The 24,330-nt window shown below is 38.0% G+C and overlaps 1 protein-coding gene across 1 annotated transcript in view; it reads left to right on the top strand.

The window, feature by feature from the left end:
- Nucleotides 1-24,330, top strand: part of TRIM24 (tripartite motif containing 24) — a 134,844-nt gene that overhangs the window by 91,120 nt on the left and 19,394 nt on the right. Inside the window, exons 8-9 of the mRNA XM_012806293.2 lie at nt 17,912-18,029; nt 21,091-21,359. Coding sequence (XP_012661747.1) covers nt 17,912-18,029; nt 21,091-21,359 — 387 coding nt within the window. The remainder of the gene's footprint in view (nt 1-17,911; nt 18,030-21,090; nt 21,360-24,330) is intronic.

Here is a 24,330-nt window from a genome sequence, read left to right as displayed (position 1 = left end):
GCTCCACTGAAGACTTGAACCCTTCCAAGTCTGCATGATGGTTGGAATCAAGCTCTTCTAAATTCCTGTTAACATTGATATTTTGATTTCCTATGAATCACAAATGTTCTTACAGCATCTACAATGGTAAATCTTTTCCAGAACATTTTCAGTTTACTTTCCTTAGATCTATTGGAGGAATCACTGTCTAGTACAGCTTTATAACCTTATAAAATGGATTTCTTAAATCATAAGACTTGAAAGTTAAGGCCAGGCATAATGGCTCAGGCCTGTAATCAATCCTAGCACTCTCAGAAGCTGAGGCAGGAGTTTGAGACCAGCCTGAGTAAGAGTGAGACATTATCTCTACTAAAAATAGAAAAATTAGCTGAGTGTGTGGCAGGCACTTGTAATCCCAGTTACTTTCAGAGGCTGAGGCAGGAAGGTAGCTTACACCCAGCAGTTTGACATATTGTGAGCTAGGTTGCCACAGCCCTCAAAATGACTTCTTGATCTAAGGGCTGCAGAATGGATGTTGTGTTAGTGGATCTGAAAACCACATTAGTCTCCTGTACATCTCCATCAGGGCTCTTGGGTGACCCAGGTCATTGTCAATGAGCAATAATACTTGAAAGGCAACTTTTCCTGAGCAGTAAGTCTCAACTTTGGTCTTAAAATATTCATTCACTATTGCTATCAACAGAAGTGCTCTTTTTTGTTTGTTCGTTTGAAAATTTTTTTATTTTTTAATTAAAATCATAACTGTATACATTGATGGGGTACAATGTGATGATTTGATATACAATGTAGAATGCTTAAATCAGACTCATCAACAATTCAACAAGATAAAATATGTGACTATTAGTAAGGGTGCTTCAGACAAACAGAACACACACACACACACACATTGATTTACTTATTTTAAGAATTATCCCATGCAATTACAGAGACTGATAAATACACAGTAAGTAAAACAGAAGTGCTCTTATCCTGGCTTTCTTTTTGTTTTTTGAAGTTTTTTTTTAATGTCCTTTTTTTTTTTTTTGGCCGGGGCTGGGTTTGAACCCACCACCCTCAGCATATGGGGCCGGTGCCCTACTCCTTGAGGCACAGGCACGGAAACGGGTCCCAGGATTTTTGATGGTGGTCAGGGAGCATTGCCTTTACCTTCAAGTTACCAACTGCATTACTAACAAGAATATTATCCTGTCCTTGCATTGACTTCTCTCTAGCTATGAAATTCTGTATGGCATCTTCTCCCAATAGAAACGTCTTTCGTGTTTTGCCTGCACTTTAAATCTGTTCAGCGCAGCCACCTTCATCAATAATCTTAGCTAGACCTTGTAGAGAACTTGCTGCAGCTCCTTCATCAGCACTTTCTGTTTGACCTTTGCAATTTTAGGTATGAAGACAACATAGGAGAAAATAAGCACACAGAATCACATCAAACCATTATTACCACATTTTTGGTTTATTAAATTTCTTTTTCCCCCTAAAATTTAAAATCCTGTGTCATTAATAAAGTAATTTGCCTATAATGCATGCTAAGGGGAAGTTTGTGATTATTTTAAAACATTTGGAAGGATTTTCCAACTGCAAAAATTTAAAGATAAGATTCTGGCTATATTTAAAGCAGAACAACAATGTTCTGATCTTTTTTATTTTTATTTTTTTAGAGTATTCAGAGTTTATTGATTAAAGAAAAAACTCGACAAAAGTTAAGATAGCTTAACAGTAGAGGGGTGGCTGAAGGGCTCACCTATAATATTATAAAATATAATATTCATTATATTTTCTAAATCAGGCTATCCTTAAATAGTGAATTTTATATGCTTAAACAGATTTTTACAATGCCTTATAGGCCTGAAGGTTTGCTAATCTTTTCTAAAAATTATTTATTTTTTGTTGCATATATTTAAGGTGCATAACATGTTTTGATAGACATATGCCTAGTAAAGTGACTACTGCAGTCAAGCAGATTAATACCCATCACCTCACCTGTGTGTGTGGTAAAGAGCCACAAAACTCTATTAGCAAAATTTCCACCTACTTTACAAAAAATATTATGACCTGTAGTTCTCATGTTGTACATTAGACTTCTAGGCTTATTCCTCATACCTAAACTGCACCTGTGTCCCCTTTGATCTACTTCTGTTTGTATCTTCCTTTTCTCAGCCACTTGTCACCACCATTCTTTATTTCTATGTATTCTTTTTTTTTTTTTGAGGTAGAGTTTCACTATGTTGTCCTAGGCAGAGTGCTGTGGCTGTCACAAATCCCAGCAACTCTTGGTCTTGAGCAATTCTCTTGCCTCAGCCCCCCAGGTAGCCGGGACTATAGACCCCCACCACAACACCTGGCTATTTTTTGTTACAGTTGTCATTGTTGTTTAGCTGGCCCAGGCCGGGTTCGAACCCACCACCCTTGGTGTATGTGGCTGGTACCGTAACCACTTTACTACGGGTGCTGAGCCTATTCTTTTTTTTTTTTAATTAAGATTTTCTATATAACTCAGATCATGCAATATTTTTCTTTACGTCTGGCTTATTTCACTTAGCCTAACTCCTGTAAGATTCATCCGTGTTGTCACAAATGTCAGATTTTCTTCTTTTTTAAGGCTGAACACCACACACACACACACACCCCCCTCTTCTGTCCACAGTTAATTTATTCATGCATTTATTTACACTTAAAATTGTTTCCCTAACTTGGCTATTGTGCATAATACTACAGTGACGTGAGAGTACAGATATCTAGAAACATCTTTCATGTTTTGTATGTACTTCAGATCTGTTTATTTCCTTTTGGACTATATATACCTTCATGCTTTGTATATTAGATGCATATGTTTATGGAAATATGCTAGAATCAGTAAAAAAAAAAAATTAGAATTTTCAACACTTCTGGTCCAAAACGTTTCTTTCTTTTTTTTTCTTTAATTAAGTCATTTGTACATAGATTATGAATACATTTATGTCATTATGGGATTCAATGTGTTGATTATTTGTACAAATTAGAGTGCTTACATCCTACTAATCAACATAGCCTTCACCTTATTTACCCAATTACAGCGTTAAGACATTTGTGTTCTACACCTGATAGATCCAACTTGTACTTGCAATATGCTCCATAGGTGTAGTCCCCCTACTTACCCTACCTCTATCGACCCACCTCCACCTCCCTTCCTGTCTAACTCCCCTTCCCTCCTTCATCCTAGGCTATAGTTGTGTTTCATTTTTCATATGCAAATGTGAGTGATTATAAATTGGTTTCACAGTAGTACTGAGTACATTGAATATTTTTCTTTCTATTCCTGAGATACTTTATTAAGAAGAATATTTTCCAGCTCCATCCATGTAAACATAAAAGAAATGTCCATTTTTTTTAATGCTGCATAGCATTCCGTGGTCTACATATACCACAATTTATTAATCCATTCATGGGTCAGTGGACACTTGGGCTTCTTCCATAACTTGGCAATTATGAATTGAGCTGTAATGAACAATCTGGTGCAAATATCTTTATTGCCAAATGATTTTTGGTCCTTTGGATATACACCTAGTAGAGGAATTGTGGGATCAAATGGCAGGTCTACATTTAGATCCCTCAGTGTTCTCCAAACTTCCTTCCAAAAGGAACATACTAGCTTGCATTCCCACCAGCAGTGCAGAAGTGTTCCCTTTTCTCCACATCCACGCCAACATCTGTAGTTTTGGGATTTTGTGATGTGGGCTACTCTTACTGGAGTTAGATGGTATCTCAAAGTGGTTTTGATTTGCATTTCTCTGATGATGATTAAAGATGATTAGCATTTTTTCATGTGTCTGTAGACCATGCACCTGTCTTCTTCAGAGAAGCTTCTGTTCATGTCTCTTACCCACAATGAAATAGGATCACTTGTTTTTTTCTTAGTAATAAGTTTGAGTTCTCTGTGGATTCTGATTATTAGACTTTCATCGGAAATATAACTTGCAAAAATCCTCTCCCGTTCTCAGGGCTGCCTATTTGCTTTACTTAGTGTGTTCTAAGCACACTAAGCAGTGCAGAAGCTTTTTAATTTGATTAGATCCTAGTAATGTATTTTTGATGTTGCTTCAATGTCCGGGGTGTCCTCCTCATAAAGTATTCTCTTTTTTTCAATTGTTTACCCTGCACTCTCTCTAAGAATTTTTATAGTTTCGTGTCTTAAGTTACTTAAGTCTTTTAACCAGTGAGAGTCAATTTTTGTTAGAGAAGGAAGGTGTGAGTCCAGTATCAGTCTTCTACAGGTTGCCAGCCAATTCACCCAGCACCATTTGTTGAATAGGGAGTCTTTCCTCCAGTTTATATTTTTAATAGGCTTATCAAAGATCAAATGATGGTAAGTGTCTGAGTTCACCTCTTGTCTTCAATTCTGTTCCATACATTTACCTCTCTATTTTTGTGCCAGTACCATGCTGTTCTGATCACGGTATAGTATAGTCTGAAGGCTGGAAGCGTAATTCCTCCTGATTTGTTTTTATTTCTGAGTAATGTCTTGGCTATTTGAGGTTTTTTTCTGTTTCCATTTAAAATGAACTACTAATTTTTCCAGGTCTTTAAAGTATGACAGAGGTGCTTTAATAGGGATCACATAAATCTGTAGATTGCTTTAGGTAGAATAGACATTTTAACAATGTTGATTCTTCCCAGCCGTGAACATGATATATTTTTGCACTTGTTAACATCTTCAGCTATTTCTTTTCTCAGAGTTTCACAGTTCTCTTTATAGAGATCTTTCACGTCCTTAGTTAGATGCACTCTCAGATATTTCATCATCTTTGGCACTATTGTAAAGGTAATAGAGTCCTTGATTGTTTTTTCCCCTTGACTATTGTTGGTATATATAAAGGCTACAGATTTGTGGGTGCTAATTTTGTATCCTGAGACGTTGCTGTATTCCTTGATCACTTCTAGGAGTTTTGTAGTTGATTCCCTGGGGTTTTCCAGATATATAATTATATATATTTGGAAAGATATGTCTGCGAAGAGTGACAGTTTGATCTCTGGTCCTATTTGGATCCCCTCTGGCTAAGACTTCCATTACAATATTAAAAAACAGTGGAGACAACGGGCATCCTTGCCTGGTTTCTGATCTGAGTGGAAATGATTTCAATTTTACTCCATTCCATACAATATTGGCTGTGGGTTTGCTGTAGATGGCCTCTATCCGTTTAAGAAATGTTCCTTCTATAACTATTTTCTTAAGCATTCTGATCAAGAAAGGATGCTGGATATTGTCAAAAGCTTTTTTTGCATCAATTGAGAGGATCTTATGGTCTTTGTTTTTTAATTTGTTTATGTGATGTATTATATTTATGGATTTATGTATATTGAACCATCCTTGGGACCCTGGGATGAAACCCACCTGGTCATGATGTGTAATTTGTTTGATGTGTTCTTGGATTCTGTTTGCTAGGATCTTATTGAATATTTTTGCATCAATATTCATTAGAGATACTGGTCTATAATTGTCTTTTCTTATTGGGTCTTTTCTTGAGGGTGAGTTTGCTTCATAGAATGTGTTGGGAAGTATTCCTTCTTTTTCTGTGCTTTGGAAAAGGTTAAGTAATATAGGTACTAATTCCTTTTTAAAGGTTTGGTGGAATTCTGATGTAAAGTCATCTAGTCCCGACGGTTTTCTTTTGGGGGAGATTTCTTATAGTTGATGCTATTTCAGAACTTGTTATAGGCTTGTTCAACATTTCCACTTCTTTCTGACTAAGTCTAGGAGGGTGGCATGTTTCCAAGTATTAATCTGTTTCCTTCAGATTTTCATACTTCTGAGAATAGAGTTTTGTGTAATATTCAGGATTTGTTGAATTTCTGAGGAGTCTGTTCTTATTTGGCCTTTATCATTTCTGACTGATGAAATTAGGGACTTTACTCTTCTGCTTCTGGTTCTTGTCTGATCTTAGTGGATCAATGACTCTAGTAAAATCTTAGCTATGGAGAAATACAAGCAACTAAAGACACCCCACCCTGCAATGGACAACAACTAGAAGAGGAAAATCAACCCTTCCCATTATCACACAACCAGGGTACCACCCAAAAGGGTCCTTGGGAGATTGGCCCAGGTTAGGAGTTCCAAACCAGTTGACCCAGTCAGTATGAACTCTCAAGTGGGAAAGTTCAAAAGGTCTCTGGCAACTATATGGTGGAGGTCTACTGGCTGCTTAAATTTGGCTTGCTCTGGTGCTCTGTGGAGTCAGAAAGGCCTGCCCAATAGCAGAGTTGGACCAAAGGACTGTGTCTCTTTCTCCACTTTGCTCTTCCTTCAAGCCCAGTCACTGCTGACTCCAGAGGGCTGAGGTCCTGCTCCCTCCAATAAGCAGATGTGCCAGGGCTTTGTGCCGGTCAGAGTCAAAGGAAAGTCAGTGCCCCTGCAGCCTGGCCACTAGCCTCTGCCACCAGCCAGCTGGGGGAGCTGAGGCCTGCCTGCCTCCAGTACTCAATAGCCACTGGCGAATGTTCCACTTGAACTCAGTCTAATCCTGAGGGCAACAAGTCAGCAAATGCTTTTCTCCCTCAGCCACCGCACCTTTGCCCCTGCCACTCTGCAGCACCTGTATGTACCCCTATAGAGCAAGTTCAGGTTTCCTCTGGCAATCCCCAGAGTTGGGGAGGTGTGTCTCTAAGATTAGACCCGGTGGATCGCTGTTGTTGTTGAATCTTTGTGGGAAGTGACCCTGCACAGCTCCCAGGCGACTGCCACAGCCAGGGAGTTCTGGCTGTAGGAGCAGCTCCGGGAGTGCGGGGCACACGGATCCAGCACCAGGGTGGGGGATGCTGCACACGGTTTTGGTAGTGCCTGGCACCCGGTGACTTCCACAAGGAGAGGGACTCTAGCTGGGTGGAGCACGAGGAGCGGGGTAGAGCACAGACACGTGGCTCTAGCAGAGTGCTTGGTCCGGCAGGGCAGGGCAGGGCAGGGCAGGGCAGGGCGGGGCGGAGGTGCTGCTCATGAGCCTCCTCCTGCAGTCTCTGCAGGGGTTGGACTTCTGGTTCATCAGGCAAGGGCTGGAAGGGTGGACTGGAATTTCATAATGGCAGGGAAAACGTTAGTGCAGTTTTTCTGCCTGGCAGGAGAGTGCTCAGAGTCACAACAGGGTCCCTCTGGGGAAGTAAACCCATGAGGTGAGACAAGAGGTCCTCAGTTTACTGCTGGCCTGTAGAAAACCTAAAGGAGCAAAAGAAGAGAAAAAGAAAAAAATAATTCTTGGGGAAGGGGATGAACACTTTTCCTCTGGGATGAATTTTCTACCTGAAGTTTACTTTGTTGGAGTCGCAGCTTGCCCTAGCAGAGGTGACCTGTGGTTGTCACTTTTCTCTCTGGCTCTGCTCCCAGTCTTCAACTTAATTGGATACTTTCTGGACATTATCCTTCCCTCTGGACGGGGGCTTCTGTTGGAGGCTGGCTCCAGTTGGCCATCTTGCCCGCCAAAACATTTCTGATAAATGATAACCTATATATTTTAGATATTAACTCTTTTCATATATATGGTTTGCAAATATTTCCTACCAATTTCATTTTGTTGAATGGTTTTTTTTGGGGGGGGTGTTGTTGCTGCGGTAGTTGTTTGCTATACAGAAGCATTTTAAGTTTGATATAGTCCCACTTGTTTATTTTTGCTTTTTATTGCTTGAGCCTTTGGTATGGTGGCCAAAAAATTATTGCCAATGCTATTATTAAGAAGTTTTTCCCCAGTGATTTCTTTTCAGAGTTTTCAGGTCTTCTCAAACAGTTCGTCTTTTTGCAATAGGAATTACTGTCAATAAAAGATCAAACCCAGTGGAAAAGCCAAATTCTTTCAGAAATCCAGTCTTTGTTATTATATCTTGAAATATTTTAGCTTCACAATATTTCTTTAGTATTTGTCATCTGTTAAACATTTAATTTATCCTTAAATTATTTAAAAAGGATGGCAAGGAAAATGTATTAACAGAAGGGAGACCAAGAAAATAGGAAGTCATTCTTTTTTTTTTTTTTTTGAGACGGAGCCTCAAGCTATCCCCTTGGGTAGAGTGCCATGGCATCACGCTCACAGCAACCTCCACCTCCTGGGCTCAAGCGAGTTTCCTGCCTCAGCCTCCCAAGTAGCTGGGACCACAGGCGCCCGCCACAACGCCTGGCCATTTTTTTGGTTGCAGCCATCATTGTTGTTTGGCGGCCTGGGCTGGGGATTCGAACCCGCCACCTTAGGTGTATGTGGCTGGCACGTTGGCCGCTTGAGTCACAGGCGCCGAGCCAGGAAGTCATTCTTTTTAATAGTAGTAGATAGTTCAACATAATAGTAATTAGGAAACTGTTAAAGTATAAATAGTAAAAAGGATCTTTAGTGTCTTCTCTCTCTCCCTCATCCTGCCATTTAATTAATTTTTCTAGAACCTTTTTGTTCCTGGATGTCTCATTTTTTTTCTAGCTTTATCCCCAACTTGTTACTTCTAGTCCTCAAGGCTTAGAACATCTGCTGTCTTTTCTGAGTTACTGGTACCCTTTCTTAGAGAGCCTATTCTTCCCTTGAGTAATTTTTCATCTGTGTAGAGATGCCAGGTTCAATTTACGTGAGTCACCCTTTTCTCTGGGCACCTTTTCTCTGTCCCTATAAAGCCCTTGTGTATATATTCATCATCCATTATTGATTTTTATCTAGTATATTTGCATACTTTTTTTCTACAAATGTGATTAGATTTGTATTCCTTAAGGGTAGAACTTTGTGTTCCCCGGGGCTTGACATATAAGAACTTAATAAAAGATGGAAAAAAGAGGTAACATAACATTTACTGTGAGAAGCTATAAACTATGCTCTTTTATAGGATTAGAGATTCAGAAATAACACATCTTCATTTATTTTAATTTCAGTAGAAAGGAGACGGGATATAACATGCCACCTAAAAATCTGTTTGGGTACCTTTCATGTTAAAAATATTTTTCTTTTGCTTTTTTAAATAGTAATTAATTTTCAGTGTGAAACTTCAGTTCATTTGAAGTTCAGGTACATCTGACTGGATTAACAAGTACATTTAATGAGCCTTTATTTATCTTTTTTATTAGCCAGCCTTTATGACTTCTCAGACTTATAAAACATGCATCATGAATTTTGGCAAGTAAAATGGTTTACATTTCAAATGGGTAATAAAATAAGTTGACATCAAGAAATCCCTTAAATCTTAATATTGAATGGCAGTAAAATACAGTAGGAAAATTTTGCTGCTTAAGGGAAGGAGCTAAGTAGGCTTGCTACAACTTAATTAGTAAATAGGTATTGGCTACCTCTTTTACAATATAAGATTATAAGGGAAAGGGGTATTTATATGCAAGCAATTTGTCTCATAGTTCTCTTTAGTAAAAGCTGATTACTTTTTTTTTTTTGGAGTTTTGGCTGATGCCCTACTCCTTGAGTCACAGGTGCCACCCCAAAGCTGATTTCTTTTTAACGAAGGACTTACATATTTATTTAATCCTTTTTGTGGGGGCAAGATAGCTTACCTCGCTTGATTTCCACACCAATCATAAAATATTCAAATCAGTGTATTATATCTGAAGGAGGAGAAATTTATATATTTTAAAATACATATATGTGTGTGTGTGTATTAAGATAAAACTTAGTAAGCTTCTGCTCTTCCTTCTTTCTCCCCTTGTATGGCAGCATCAGCATGGTGACTGGACACAGAGTAAGGGAAAAGGTTGAGGGACCAAACAAAAGCATGAGGCCAGCAGCCAATGACTTGAAGAGGTGAGGGGGACACAGAGGGGATAAGAAGAGACAGCATTATTTGGATTTTGGTTACATTGAACAAATAGGTAAATGGATTGAATAAGGAAATAAATATATTAAGAGTAATGGCAGTCAAATTTCAAAAAGGTATTTAGAAAGAATTAAGGCAAGAAAGAGCCCTAAGGTGTGATGGATTGGAATTGGAAATGTAAGTATGAACTCAAGAATTTTATTTTATAGATGTATGCAGATAGACCTAGAAATAGTTTTATACACGCATGCACATATCAGTATATATGTGTGTGTGGTGTGCTGTGTCAATTGCAGTGAGACCACTGTTCTTTAGATTTTGTTTTAAAAATATCAAGGAAGCTCTTTGTGCTTTCAATGATTCCCCAAGAATTTAAAAAAAAAGGAAAGACAGGGAAAGTGCAAGGTAATCTTATCAGAAACTACTGAAATGGTCAGAGAATGATGAGGACATGAGAAGGGAACTGTGATTCATCTGACAGTGGCTCCCATTGAACAAATCAACAAATTTGAAAATCTAAGCAGACCATTATAATAATGAATTATAATGCATTGAATTAAATAAAGGATACGTGAGTCAATAATATGTCAATAAACAATAAATATGGAGCAAGAAGTTAATGGCAAAATGTAAGCTAATGGGCTCGGTGCCTGTGGCTCAAGCGGCTAAGGCGCCAGCCACATACACCTGAAGCTGGCAGGTTCGAATCCAGCCTGGGCCTGCCAAACAACAATGATGGCTACAACCAAAAAATAGCTGGGCGTTGTGGCGGGTGCCTTTAATCCCAGCTACTTGGGAGGCTTAGGCAAGAGAATCACCTGAGCCCAGGAGTTGGATGTTGCTGTGAGCTATGATGCCATAGCAATCTACTCAGGGTGACAGCTTGAGGCCCTGTCTCAAAAAAAAAAAAAAAAAAAGTAGAGGATGTGGAAAGGATAGTGGGCATAATGCAGTACATTTGGTCATTATGATAGAGGTAATTTAGAAAAATAATCAGTGGATGCTAATCTGGTGGGTAGAAGACTGACAGGGAATAGGATATTGGTGTAATCTTAGAATACTTCTTCAACTTTAAGGTGGAGAAAATTGAGTAGCAAAATTATTTAATGTTAAGGATTAATAACACCAGTCGCAGGACAAGTTATAATGTGCTTCCTAACACATCATTATTTGTGTTGTATTAAGTCTGATAGAGAAGGAGGAAATAGCACACAGAATATATAGTACCTTAAATCTTTAAAACTTATCAAACACCTGAACAATAGGGAAAGACTAAGCACCTAAGAGACATGGCAACTACCTGCAGCTTGAATTCCTTAATCAAACCCTGGAAAAGACCCCCCCGGGACAGTTGGCATTTGAATAAAGTCTGAATTGGATGGTTGCAACACACTTGCTTTCTAAATTTGGAATTTGCTGGTCGTGGTAGATCTTTGTTTTAGGATACTCACGCTGGAGTATTTAAGGAAGACAGGAGCTTGTCTGTCTGTAATTTGCTCTCAAAATATTTGGAGGACAAACTAATAATAATAGTGTATGTGTAGGAGCAGTTGCGTGAGCACTGTAGCAAATCCAGTAATAGATCTAGTAAAGGAAGCATGGGGGTTCTTTGTTTTTTGTTTGTTTGTTTTAAGACAGAGTCTCACTATGTCGCCCTCGGTAGAGTGCCTGGTGGTGTCATAGCTCACAGCAGCCTCAAACTCCTGGGCCTGAGCGATTCTTTTGTCTCAGCCTCCCAAGTAGCTAGGACTTGCAGGTGCCTGCCATAGCGCCCAGCTATTTTTGGTTTCAGTTGTCATTGTTGTTTAGCTAACCCAGGCCAAACTCAAACCTGCCAGCTTTGATGTATGTGGCCGGCGCTGTAACCACTGTGCTATAGGCACTGAGCCAGCATGGGGGTTCTTTTTGCTATTAATGGCAGGTTTTCTACACTTATTCTTTATTTTATTTATTTATTTTTTATGTTTTTGGCTAGCGTGCTATGGCGTCACAGCTCACAGCAACCTCAAATTCTTGGGCTTAAGCGATTATTTGTCTCAGCCTCCCAAACATCTGGGACTACAGGCGCCGGCCACAACGCCCAGCTATTTTCTTGTTGTAGTTGCCATTGCTGTTTTAGCTGACCCAGGCTGGGTTTAAACCTGCCAGCCTCTATGTATGTGGCTAGCCCTGTAACCACTGTACTGTAGGTGTCAAGCCTACACTTACTTTTTAAAAGTATAAAAGTAAATGATTAGGAGGCTATTATCTAAAAGACAAAAGATAGCAAGAGTCGAGAGGATGTGGAGAAAGGGAATCCTTGCACAGTGTTGATGAGGTTGTAAATTAGTATAGCAATTGAAGAGAACAGAGGTGCCTCAAAAAATTAAAAATAGAACTGCCATATAACCCAACAATTTCACTTCTGGGTACATATCTAAAGGGAATGAAATCAGAATCTTAAAGAGATGTCTGCACACCTAGTTTCATTGCACTATTATTTACAGTAGCAAAGAAATGGAACCAACCTAAGTGTCCATCAACAGATGGATATTATTTAGCCCTAAAAAAGGAAATCCTGTCATTTGTAACATGAATGAACCTAGGAGATTGTTAAGTGCTACAAGCCAGGCATATCCTATATGATCTTACTTACATGTAGAATCTTTTAAAAAATATATCAGAATCAAATCAAGAACAGAATGGTGGTTACTAGGATTGGGGGAGAAAAGGGTTCTGGACTTCGGGGATATGTTGATCAAAGGATAAAAGTTTTTGTTTGTCTTTTGAGACAGGATCTCCCTCTGTCACCCAGTGGAGTGGCACTGCCATAACTCACTGCAGCCTCAGACTCCTGAGCTCAAGCTTTTGTGCCCAGCAGAGGGTAAACAGGTGGCAAAGAAGTGGCTCAGAGTAGACAGCAGGAACTAAATTGGTGGGGAAATACACAGCAAGGAGCTCCTGATGACCTTTAGCTGACCTGAGGCTCATTATCATCTAATTAGCATAGTATTCGTGGAGTTCTTGAAGGTTTCTAGGATGACGCATTCATAGTAAAGAAGCTGTTGTGTAACCTAACCTATTATGTAACCTTGTGTGTAATCTGTTACATAACCCCAACCTCTCAGTCACCTGAAGGCAGGAAGCAGCAACTAATCCTGTCAGGAGAGAGGCACTGCAAACTAATGAGCATATGAAATGCAGGATCTGTCTCCACTTGCCGAGAACGGCCTGTCTCTCCCCCGTGGTGTATAATAAACGCAGTAAAGTTGTGCGTGTAATTGCTTTGTGTCTGTGATCATCCATCATGGACTTGACTCAGTACCAGTACTCATTCTTGACACTGGGAACCGGGGGACCAGGGAATATGCAGACAGACCTAATGAAGTGATCCTCCTGTCTCAGCCTCCTGAGTAGCTGGGACCACAGGCACGCACCTCCATGCCTAGTTAATGTTTTTTTCCTTGTAGGGAGGAAGTTTTGCTCTGTTACCCAGGCTATTCTCAAACTCTTGGGTTTAAACAGTCTTCCCACCTCAGCTTTCCAAAGTGCTTGGGTTGTAAGTGTGAGCCACTGCACCTGACCCAAAATTAGTTAGCAGGAATAAGTGTATGAAGTCTATTATAAACATGGGGACATGTTTATAATAGACTATAATGTTTATAGTAATAATAATAACTAAATAATAATAATAATAAACATTATAATAACTATAATGTTTATAAACATTATAGTTAATAACAATATATTAAAAATCCCTAAGAGTAGGATTTTACACTTTCTACAAATGAGATGTGAGGTAATGCATATGTTAACTCAATTTAGCCATTCCACAACATATACACATACAAAAAACAGTGTATACACTAAATATATGTACTTTGTATCAATTAAATAAATGATGACCTTTTAGAAAACAAAACATTTATGAGGCTATTTACAAAGGAGAGTTCTTAAAATAGTCCTTTTGTTTAATAGGTTATGAGTATGATTTAGGGTGGGAATTAGAGGATACAAAAAATCTTAGGGAAAGACACATTGTATTGAGTGCTGTTTGCTAAACTCCTTGCCACATATTCTTCACATTTCCAGAATAAGTTCAAAATTTTTACCTAGAATTTGTTTTTAAGATAATGTATAAATTGAAGCAAATTTACATTTGTTTTAGTTATTTATTTTTTGAATGTTTATGTTTATTGGTTTGTGAGTGTTTCTGGAAAACTGCAGTCTGTGTGAAGACCAGTTTCCATGCTGGCATTTCATGTATCCAAACATTAATAACACACAGAGGCACAGAATTAGCGCAATAAGAGAGCACATTCAGACACTAGCACACCCCATTCCCCCTTTTATTGTTTGTTTTGCTTAGTACTTCTTAAAACAAAAGACTCTTTCACCATTCAACTGCCAAAGGAAGAATACCAGCAGGGCACATACTTAGGGCCGGAATGAAATTGTTAAGCACTAGCTGGTGCAAAATAGTAGACATTGGTTTACATATTTATATAGGTATGTATATATGATCTTAACTCTTCTCAACCAGGCCTTTCAAACAAATTGATAACTCACACCAACATGATTTAGATTGAAATATACACAAGAAAAAGAATGTATTCTTTGGGAATTTAAGAACTCAAGACTATCCAAATTTGAATTCAGGTCTTTAAGTGAGAAGCTTGTACTAAGCAACTATGCTACATTTCGCTGTAGTAATTTATTTTGAACGATTATACCTAGCCTATTCTTGGTTTCCTCCAGCAAAATGTATAGGGTACAAACCGGAAAGCATGCCAGCCAATTAAGGGTTTAATAATGCATGACTTTTATACTCTGAGAGCATGTATTAAAAAAAAAATCAGGGAAAATAAGATATTAAAGGCCTCTTGTGCTTTTAAATTAAAGAAAAAAAGGTACCTACTAATTTCCTCAGATATAGCAGGCTTAGTGGTCCTCTATTATGAAACAGTTTTTTTGTTTGTTTATTTTTTTAGAGTCTCACTTTGTTGCCCTCAGTAGACTACCCTGGTGTCATAGCTCACAGCAACCTTCAGCTCTTGGGCTTAGACGATTCTCTTGCCTCAGCCTCCCTAGTAGCTGGGACTACAGGTGCCCACCACAATGCCCAGCTATTTTTTATTGCGGTTTGGCCAGGGCTGGGTTCGAACATGCCATCCTCAGTGTATGGGGCCGGCGCCCGACTCACTGAGCCACAGGCACCACCCGAAACAGTTTAACACTGGAAGGAGAAGGGAAAAAATATTCACTACCCCTTTCCAGAATTTAAATAGATGGCAGCAGACATTCTTTAACCCGAAAACTATGACAACAGTTCAGGTTTGGGACATGGACAGCAAAGGGGACAGAGGGTCTGGAGCAGATTAATGTGGGGAAAGTCATAAGAGGTTAGGTCAGAGAAGGAATGGAAAAGCAGTAGGACAAATATTACAGTTCATTTTGAAGTCTTTAATGTTTGAGTGAGATGGGAAACTATTTGGAGGGGTTGTGGAAAGGGATGATATAATAGTATCACTTAACACAGTCACTCCGGCTGTTGGGTTGAGAAAAGATTGTAGGTGATTGAGGGTTAGAATAAGGGAGCCCTGTTAGAAGCTTACTGCAATAACATGGCCTTTCTAGAGGGGTATCCGATAGAGTTGATAGGAGAAGATAAATTATATTAATACATATATTTTAAAGGTAGAGCCAACAGAATTTGCTGTCAGGTTGAATGTAGTATGTGAGAAAAAGGAACCAGTGACTTTTGCCAGTACTATTTTCCCTTAGCATAGAGTAATAATTGAGACAGGGAAGATTATAGGAAGATTAGACATGAGGGGAGAGATAAAGCATTCCCTTTTTTTGGACATGTTGAATTTGCGATGCCTTTTAGACAACAAAGTGGAGATGCTGAATAATCAATTGGAAATACAAGTCCAAAAGACAGGTCCAGGCTAGATATATAAAATAAAGTTATTGAAACAGTGAGACTGGATGAGATCACTAAAAGCAGAGTCATGTGTTTAAAGACTGGGGTATGTTCTGACAGTGTCAAGTGATTTTGTCATTGTGTGAACTTCAGTGTACATCTATAAACCTGGATGGTGTAGCCTACTACAAGCTAGGCTATATGGCACAGCCTATTGCTCTTGTGCCCCGAACTTTAACAGCAGGTCACCATACTGATTAGGGCAAGCAGTTGTAACACAATGGTATTCATGTATGTGACAACAGATATGTTAAAAGTATGATGTAAAAGAAAAAAATGGTCTGTCTGTATAGAACACTTACTATGAATTGGAGTTCACAGTCCTGGAAGTTGCTCTGGGTGAGTCAGCCAGTGAGTGGCGAGTAAATGAGAAGACCTAGGCCATTACTCTTGACTGTCATAGACAAACATTGTACACTTGGGCTACAGTAAATTTCTTTAAAAATAATTCTTCTATAATTTTTAGCTTATTGTAACTTTTTACTTTATAATACAGGGTGACCATAAAGTTTGTGTGTAATCTTAAATTGCACACTATTTTATTTCTTTGTTTTTTTTAATTTACTTCAAATTATTATGAGGGTACAAATTTTTAGATTACATTGTTCTCACTTCCAGGGTAAAGTTCCAGTTGTAAAAGAGCCCCGGGGGGAGGGGAAGCATGTTACACATCCTCACAATGTGCACAGTAGGTGAGGTCCCACCACATGTGCTCCCTCCTTCCGCCAGTCCTCCTCCCTGCTTCACCTCCCCTCTGCCCACTGCCCCCATACTAGACTATATTTGTGCTTTATCGTTCATATGAGCATGTAATTGTTAATGTATTGGTTCCATATTAGTATGGAGTACATTGGATATTTATTTTTCCATGCTTGCAATACTTGACTAAGAAGAATGTGTTTCAGCTCCAACTAGGTAAATGTAACAGATGTAAGGTCTCCATCTTTTCAATGAATAGTATTCCATTAAATTGCACAAGAATTTTGTGGACATCTTGCACTTTTAAGTTTTTTAAACTGACTCTTATAACAACACTTAGGTTAAAACACAAACACGTTTATAGCTACCCAAATATTTTCTTTTATATCTTTATTTTGTAAGCTGTTTTTATTCATTTGTGTGGAGTTTTTTTCTTTTTAAATTTTTGTTCCAAACTAAGACAGACGTTCATGAACCTGGACCTATTCTCAGGGTCAGGATTGTCAGTATCACTGTCTTCCATCTCCACATGTTGTCCCACAGGAAGGGACAGTAAACTTGCATAGTACTGTCCTCTCCTACCATAACAGCGCTTTCTTCTGGAATACCTCCTGAAGGACCTGCCTGAGGCTGTTTATAGTTAACTTTGTTTTTAAATAAGTGGGAGGAGTGCATTCTAACAGTAAAGTCTCCGTACACCGGGAAGATTGGAAATTGTAACAACATTTTATAAAATATTTGTCTACATGTTGATAAGTAAACATAAGTTTACTAATGAAATACGAGTTTGTTAACTTTTCCTATTTATGACAACTATTGGGGTATCCTGTATATAAACCAATAGCATATTTGTTTACTGTCACTTTAGGACTGGCAGCCCAGTAGCTTTGCCTATGTCACCACCACAAATCCTTGCTAATGCTTTGTGCTGTGATGTTATGATGGCTACAACATCACTGGGTGATAGAAATTTTCAGGTCTGGTACTACCTTGTGGGAGTGCCGTCACGTGTTCAAGGCTTCGTTGACTGAAACATTGCACATGACTGCATATGGGAGTAGAAGAGTGGGCAGGCAAAAAACTGAGCCCTGGGGCTTCTAGCATAGAGAGATTAAAAGAGAAGAAAGCCCCAATAATCAAGACTGGGATTGTGTGATGCCCAAGGCTGAGGCAAGAGTATCACTTAAGCCCAAGAGTTTGAGGTTGCTGTGAGCTGTGACACAACAGCACTATATCGAGAGCTACATAATGAAACTCTATCTCAACATTAAAAAAAAAAAAATTTAAAAAAAAATGACTTTAACGTATTGCCTGAAGATACTTTTCAGTTCTATATTAAATGTTAAAATGTTTTAAAAAGAAAATTATGTTGTATGTCTGTTTTTTGAAACCTATATGTGATTATAGTATGTTTATGTACATATTAGAGACTGGGTTTGTGTATTTACTGGGCACTTCATTATTTGCCTGACATTTCAGTGTCTCTCTTCTTCTTTCTAGATTATATACCGGTTACGGCACCTCCTGCGTGCAAGGTGTGATGCTTCCCCAGTGACCAACAATACCATCCAGTTTCACTGTGATCCCAGTTTCTGGGCGCAAAATATTATCAACTTAGGTAGGTCATTATGTACATTTTCTCAAAGTGCTATTTGTTTGTGGAACCCAAAATGATTATGACATGTTAATGAAAATATATTCTACTCCCAAAAGTAGAATGAAATGTTTTCATTATCTTGATTTAAAGACGTTATTTTTGCTAGTATTTCATTAATGTGTAAATATAGTGGCACGCCTGCATGAATATAAACGTGCACATAGGCGGATGATAGGAAAGCCTTCTATACACTGACTTACAGGGTGTCTAGGCTTAGCAGTGGATAGCTGTCTTCTCATTCCGCCTTACCCCACAGAATCCAGTTTGTATTATTAGCTCTAGATTTATCAGAATGGGTTAACTCTTCACTTTCGTTGATACAGGATTTTTGAAATTTAGAATGTTTTTGTTTACAATACTGTTTTTCGTGCTATTATTGGCTTATCTTTAGGCCCATTCAGCAGGCACCTAATACTTCAAACACTTAACTTGCTTAGGGAACACTTTTCTTTTTGCCTGATAATAATTATATGTGTTGTACATATTTATATCAAATTTAGTAATTGAAATGTAGCATGCACACGAAAAGTACCCAAATTTTATGTATGGTTATATGCCATGTAATGATAACTTGATCAAGGAAGGTCTGCATGTACAATGATAGTCCCATTGAAATTATTATACTGCATTTTTACTGTAGCTTTTCTATATTTAGAAATGTTTAGGTACACAAATACTCAGCATTGTACTACAGTCATGTACAGTATTCAGTACAGTTACATGCTGCACAGAGTTGGAGCTTAGACTGTACCTAGGGACAGTCTGCACCATATGAGCTAGTTGTTTAGTAGGTTTGTGAAAGTACACTTTATGATGCTTGTATAAAGTCAAGATTGCCTAAAGATGCGTTTCTCAGAACATATTTTTGTCTTCAAGCAACACGTGACTGTATTAGAGCTTACTGAATTATTATAAAGAGAGACTATCATTTTGGAAACATTAGGAGCTAACATATCCTTGCAGACAGTTCAGAAAGTTATTACTATACCTTTTGTATGCAATTTGCTAAGTAGAAACAGTCTTTCTGCCTCCTTTTTGGATTTCTCATAGGGAAACTATACAAACAGAAATTTCAGTATTTCCTATATGTTTGTTTATCAACAACCAATATTCCCTTTGTTGACATTTTTGGCCTTATTGTCATTGCTTTATAATCACCAGAGGTGGTTGTTCGCTCATTCCCCAAGGCTAGATTCTGAGTAGGAAGGAGAAAAAAATAGCTGGAGAGAAAGCCTGGGTTCACAGGAAAGGAAGAAATAGGCTTACAGAAATCTCACCTATGCAAAGAAAGAACAAAAAGAACCTTTGAAGCAAAGGTGGTAAGGAGACCCTGCACACCAGTTTAGAAGTATGTACAACCATATGTATGTGGATCCATAGCAAGCACCTGGAATTACACTGCCCCACCTTAACAAAAAGAAGCATCTGTAGCAACACAGGGCATGAATATGGGTAATCCTGGCTTTTACCACACCCTAATCTGCCACTGCTCATTCCTATATACTGAGAGCTCGTCATGAGATATAAATCCACACAGCTAGTCCTGTATGTAGAGAAATATGTGCTTATACATATATGACTTAAAATGTGTAAATATACCCAGACGTAGACATAGATACATTTAAGAATTATTTAAGCTGGACACATACAAATAGATAAAGTTTTAGATAAGTCTGCATTCGCAAAGACAACAAAAAATGAGATCTCCTAGTTAAACAAATTTTTGAAACTCTGATATAATAAAATTAAACATTAAGCATTTTACTCTAGGACTTTTTAGAGCTGTCATTTATAGCCCAGTAAATTTATTTGCATTGACATTAACATTGTGATTTTCTCAAAGAGGAGACAAATTTGTCAAATTTGTTTATCCTTGGCTTCTGAGAAACATCTTGCAGAAGAGTTCTAGGGGGAAATATTGATCTAGGTGAATTATTTGTTCACATTGTGATGACTTTGGGTGAGTTTTTCTCTAAAACCATAGATCTCTTATGTGTAGAAAAGAATGTTGTTCCTTTTATACATATATATTTACCTACCTGGTACAGTAAATAACACACAGTAAGCATTTAATAACTATATATATATTTTTAGAATGCGTATGTTTGGTGTATCAGAAACATTTGAGTCTCTACTGTTGAAGGAATCAAGCTTGGATCACGTGTATCAGAGGCACCTTTAAATTCTAAAACTGATTTCAAGCCAAAGTATTGTCTATCAAAGAACTAACAGCGTGCGTTGTAAAGGTGTAAGAAACTTGAGAGATTGCAAATACTGAAGATTCAGAAATAACTTTGTGGGATTTTTTTTTTTTTTGAGACAGAGTCTCACTATGTCACCCTTGGTAGAGTGCTGTGGCATCACAGCTCAAAGCAACCTCAAACCCATGGGCTTAAACGATTCTCTTGCCTCAACCTCCCAAGTAGCTGGGATTACAGGTGCCCGCTGTGTGATTGTTTTTAGAGTCACCGTCAGGTTTGCTTGTGTTGCTATACAGCAGTTCTCAAAGCAGTAGTCTGAGGCTCTTTCAGGGGACCACAAGTGCCATCCTTTGTCAGCCACATATCTGGATGAGACTGGATTTTGTTTTTCACATATTTTAACGTGATAAAATATATTTGTCATGTGTTATGACAGATAATGCAGAAATAGATATGAGAACTCGCTTATTAAGCCAGACATTTAAAGAGTTCTTCAAAACTGTAAATGCCAATCTTCATTAAATATGTTTTTAAATATAACTTTCATTAAAATGTGTTGTTGTGGCTTTGCTATTTTTAAATGAATTAATGCCTAAAATAATTGTTAATTCTCATTCTTAGTTTCTAATATTGTAAACTTTGGCTGGTAGAAGCTACATAAACAAAAGCACTTTGCAGTCCTCTATTTTTAAAAGTGTAAATGGGTCTTGAGACCAGAGTTCCTTGGCAGTTCTGAAGTTCCGCAAAAAGGGCCTTACTAAATGTGACTTTTCACCAACTATCAGAAAAACTTTATCCCTTAACCTTGTCTCTTTAATTAGGTTCTTTAGTAATCGAAGATAAAGAGAGCCAGCCACAAATGCCTAAGCAGAATCCTGTCGTGGAACAGAATTCACAGCCACCAGGTGGTTTATCTTCAAACCAGTTATCCAAGTTCCCAACACAGATCAGCCTAGCTCAGTTACGGCTCCAGCATATGCAGCAACAGGTAATGGCTCAGAGGCAACAGGTGCAACGGAGGCCAGCACCTGTGGGTTTACCAAACCCTAGAATGCAGGGGCCCATCCAGCAACCCTCCATCTCTCATCAGGTAAATTTGGAAGCAGGCCTGTCCTAACTTAGATAATGTCGGTATGATTGTGTTCAGCAGCTCTTAAAATAACCAAGACATCCATTGTCCATGATTTAAATATATGAATTTGTAAGAATTATCACATTAAGGATCCTTGATTTAACACCTAGTTTTTATCCCTCACCAGAAAGGATTTAATGTTTTGTTTAGCTGTGATACATCTATTTTCATCTATTCTTCATTGTCTTCAGGTAAATGTTTGTATCCCTAAATAACCTATGTGTATGACTGACAGAAAAAGCTGAGTACCTGTAATTCCTGCATTAGTGCCTCAGAATGGCAAATACAGTAGAAATGCATTCTCTGTGAGGATGCAGTGTTTAGAAAACCACATTCCATCTTAGAAACTAGAGCAAAGTGAAATGGAAAACAGGTGTGGCTCATTAGAAACCTATCTTTCGCAAATTTATTTCTGAGCAAATATTTCTTCTGTCGTGCTTATTTTTACTAGATATGAAATACTCTGTTAATTTTTAGTCTAATTTTTAAAGACCAAATGTATATAAATTTTTGTTCTGTTCAGGTTAAATGTGGGCATACTTAGATTTTATAAAGGTTTAGTAAGGAATGTAAATTCTATATAAATATATATGAATTGTTACTTTCAGTTACATTCTTGTATTTATACTGTTCCCCATTTCTGTAAAAGATTTAAAGTGATTTATAATACAGGAAATCCCCAGGTTTACAGACAAGATAGATTCTGTAGTTTTATTCTTTTTTATTTTTTTATTTTTTGAGACAGAGTCTCACTACGTCAGCCTCGGTAGAGTGCTGTGGCATCACAGCTCACGACAGCCTCAAACTCTTGGGCTTAAGTGATTCTCTTGCCTCAGCCTCCCAAGTAGCTGGAACTACAGGCTCCTACTACAGCGCCTGGCTATTTTTGTTGTTCTTGTTGTCATTGTTGTAGTCGTTATTGTTGTTTGGCAGGCCTGGGCTGGGTTTGAACCTGCCAGCCCCCACACGTATATGGCTGGTGTCCTAGCTGCTGAGCTACAGGTGCCAAGCCTGTAGTTTTATCCTTAAGTTAAATTTGCATGTAAGCTGGAATAGGTACATTTACCTATTATTACCTATAGTAGCTTTGATGTGTGTGAATCGTATGTGTCAAATGTAACTTGGGGACTTAGTATAACAGCCTTAGTATGTAAGTGCAAGTTGGATGTTTATAACTTGGGGACTGCCTGTAAAGGACACAAATGAAATTGAGCATAGTTTAATAAGAATCAAATAAAATATGTAGGCATGGACTAAGAATTCTCATTATACTTAAATAAAACTTAGCTTAGAATTTCTTGCCAACCAAAGCAAAAAGTTAACAAGAACAATATAGGTATCACTATCTCATAAAAACAAAACATGCCAGTTGAAAGGTTTTACTAGTATTTTACTAGCACTGCAAGGAATAACTAATGTGATTCTTTATGAAAAATCAAATAACAATTTTAAAAAACAAATACTCTTTGTTGGACTCAACTTAGTAGAAGTTACAGACCTATGTAAATTCTGATTTTGTTAAGTCATTTCTGTGAAGTCCTAAGGAAATGTATTTGAGGTTAATGGCTTTCTAATAATTTGATTAAGACATGTGAAATCCAGGGGAATATTAGTGTGGCTTTTGGAAACTTTGTTTTAACCGGCGTTTTTACAAAAAGGAAATAGCAAGCAAGTTAAAAGATCTTCAGTGAGTGTTCCGTGGAAAGAGAATTAACACACTTTAGACACAGGCAGTCCCCAGGTGATGAATGATATAGGTTCTGTCCATTTCTTCTTAAGTTGAATTTATGTGTAGTGTGGAACAGGTACTTTTACCTATTACCTGTAATAGCCTCCATTCGTAAGTCTGAGTTGCACATTGGTTGGGTGTTTGTAACTCAGGGATTGTCTGTACTAGGAGTGTTCCTGACAGAGTTGAAATTTTGTTAAGAACATTGACGGCAAAGGTACATATTTCATGTACACTGCAATATCTTTCTAAAGCTAAATGAGGAGAAGAGAAAAATATTCCAGTGCTTAGTGGTAAACATTTACTTGCATGTCTGAGATATGGTATATTTTTACTTAGTGATTTATTGATCAAAAAAGATGAATCCATCATTTGAGTTAATTGCACTTTCACTAAAAAGTCCGGAACTGAGGCAGTTAATTTATAGATACTATGTGAAAATAGTTATTTCTATAAGCAGTGATGAAACCCAAGCCTTTTAGCCTGCTTTCCTCAGGAATTGTTTAAATCTTGCCGTAGACTCTAGGATTTAGTGCTGTCATCTGTATTACAGTCTCTGTCATATTGTCTGATTTTCTGTGTTGCTGTGCCTACTTCACATACTCTTCTTTTTTTCTGTCTATTCTCAGTAACTCTTAAACTTTGTCACGCTCTCATTTTTATCTGCTCTCTGCCACATGCTTATTCATTTTTCACCCATCAATTTACCCTTCGCCATAACCTTGTACTGTCCTGCCACCTGCATTCTTCCTTGCCTACCAGCTTATTTGCATGTGCATAGGGGAAATGCCTGTCTATAAGCAGTTGTATCTGTGTGCCTGTGGCTATGTGCAAATCGTACTCTATATCTGTCCATATGCACAGGGAAACTGAAAGAACTGTTTCTAAAAATCACTTAAGGGTAGTTCCTTATTTCTTCTTCTCTGAAGATTAACTGTGTTATCTTTGTAGTTAAAGTGTTGGCTGACAACAGAGGTAGAATAGTTATACAACTGAGAGATGCAAACTTGATGGATACTGTTTATTTAGCACTATACGGTATGCTCTGTGAAACTCCAGTGGACAGATCTAAGTTTGTTATTCATGGTTTTATACATAATTCACAGCAGTGGTTCTTCTTTCTGAACCAGATTTACTCTGCAGACATGCTGCAACTCCTATGTCTACGTCACTTTTCTCAAGCATTAGATGGATGTTAAA

The sequence above is a fragment of the Otolemur garnettii genome, unplaced genomic scaffold (genome assembly GCF_000181295.1).
Source record: "Otolemur garnettii isolate 467f Iridium unplaced genomic scaffold, OtoGar3 scaffold00049, whole genome shotgun sequence".
Lineage (NCBI taxonomy): Eukaryota > Metazoa > Chordata > Mammalia > Primates > Galagidae > Otolemur > Otolemur garnettii.
This window is presented reverse-complemented; position numbering and strand designations above follow the sequence as displayed.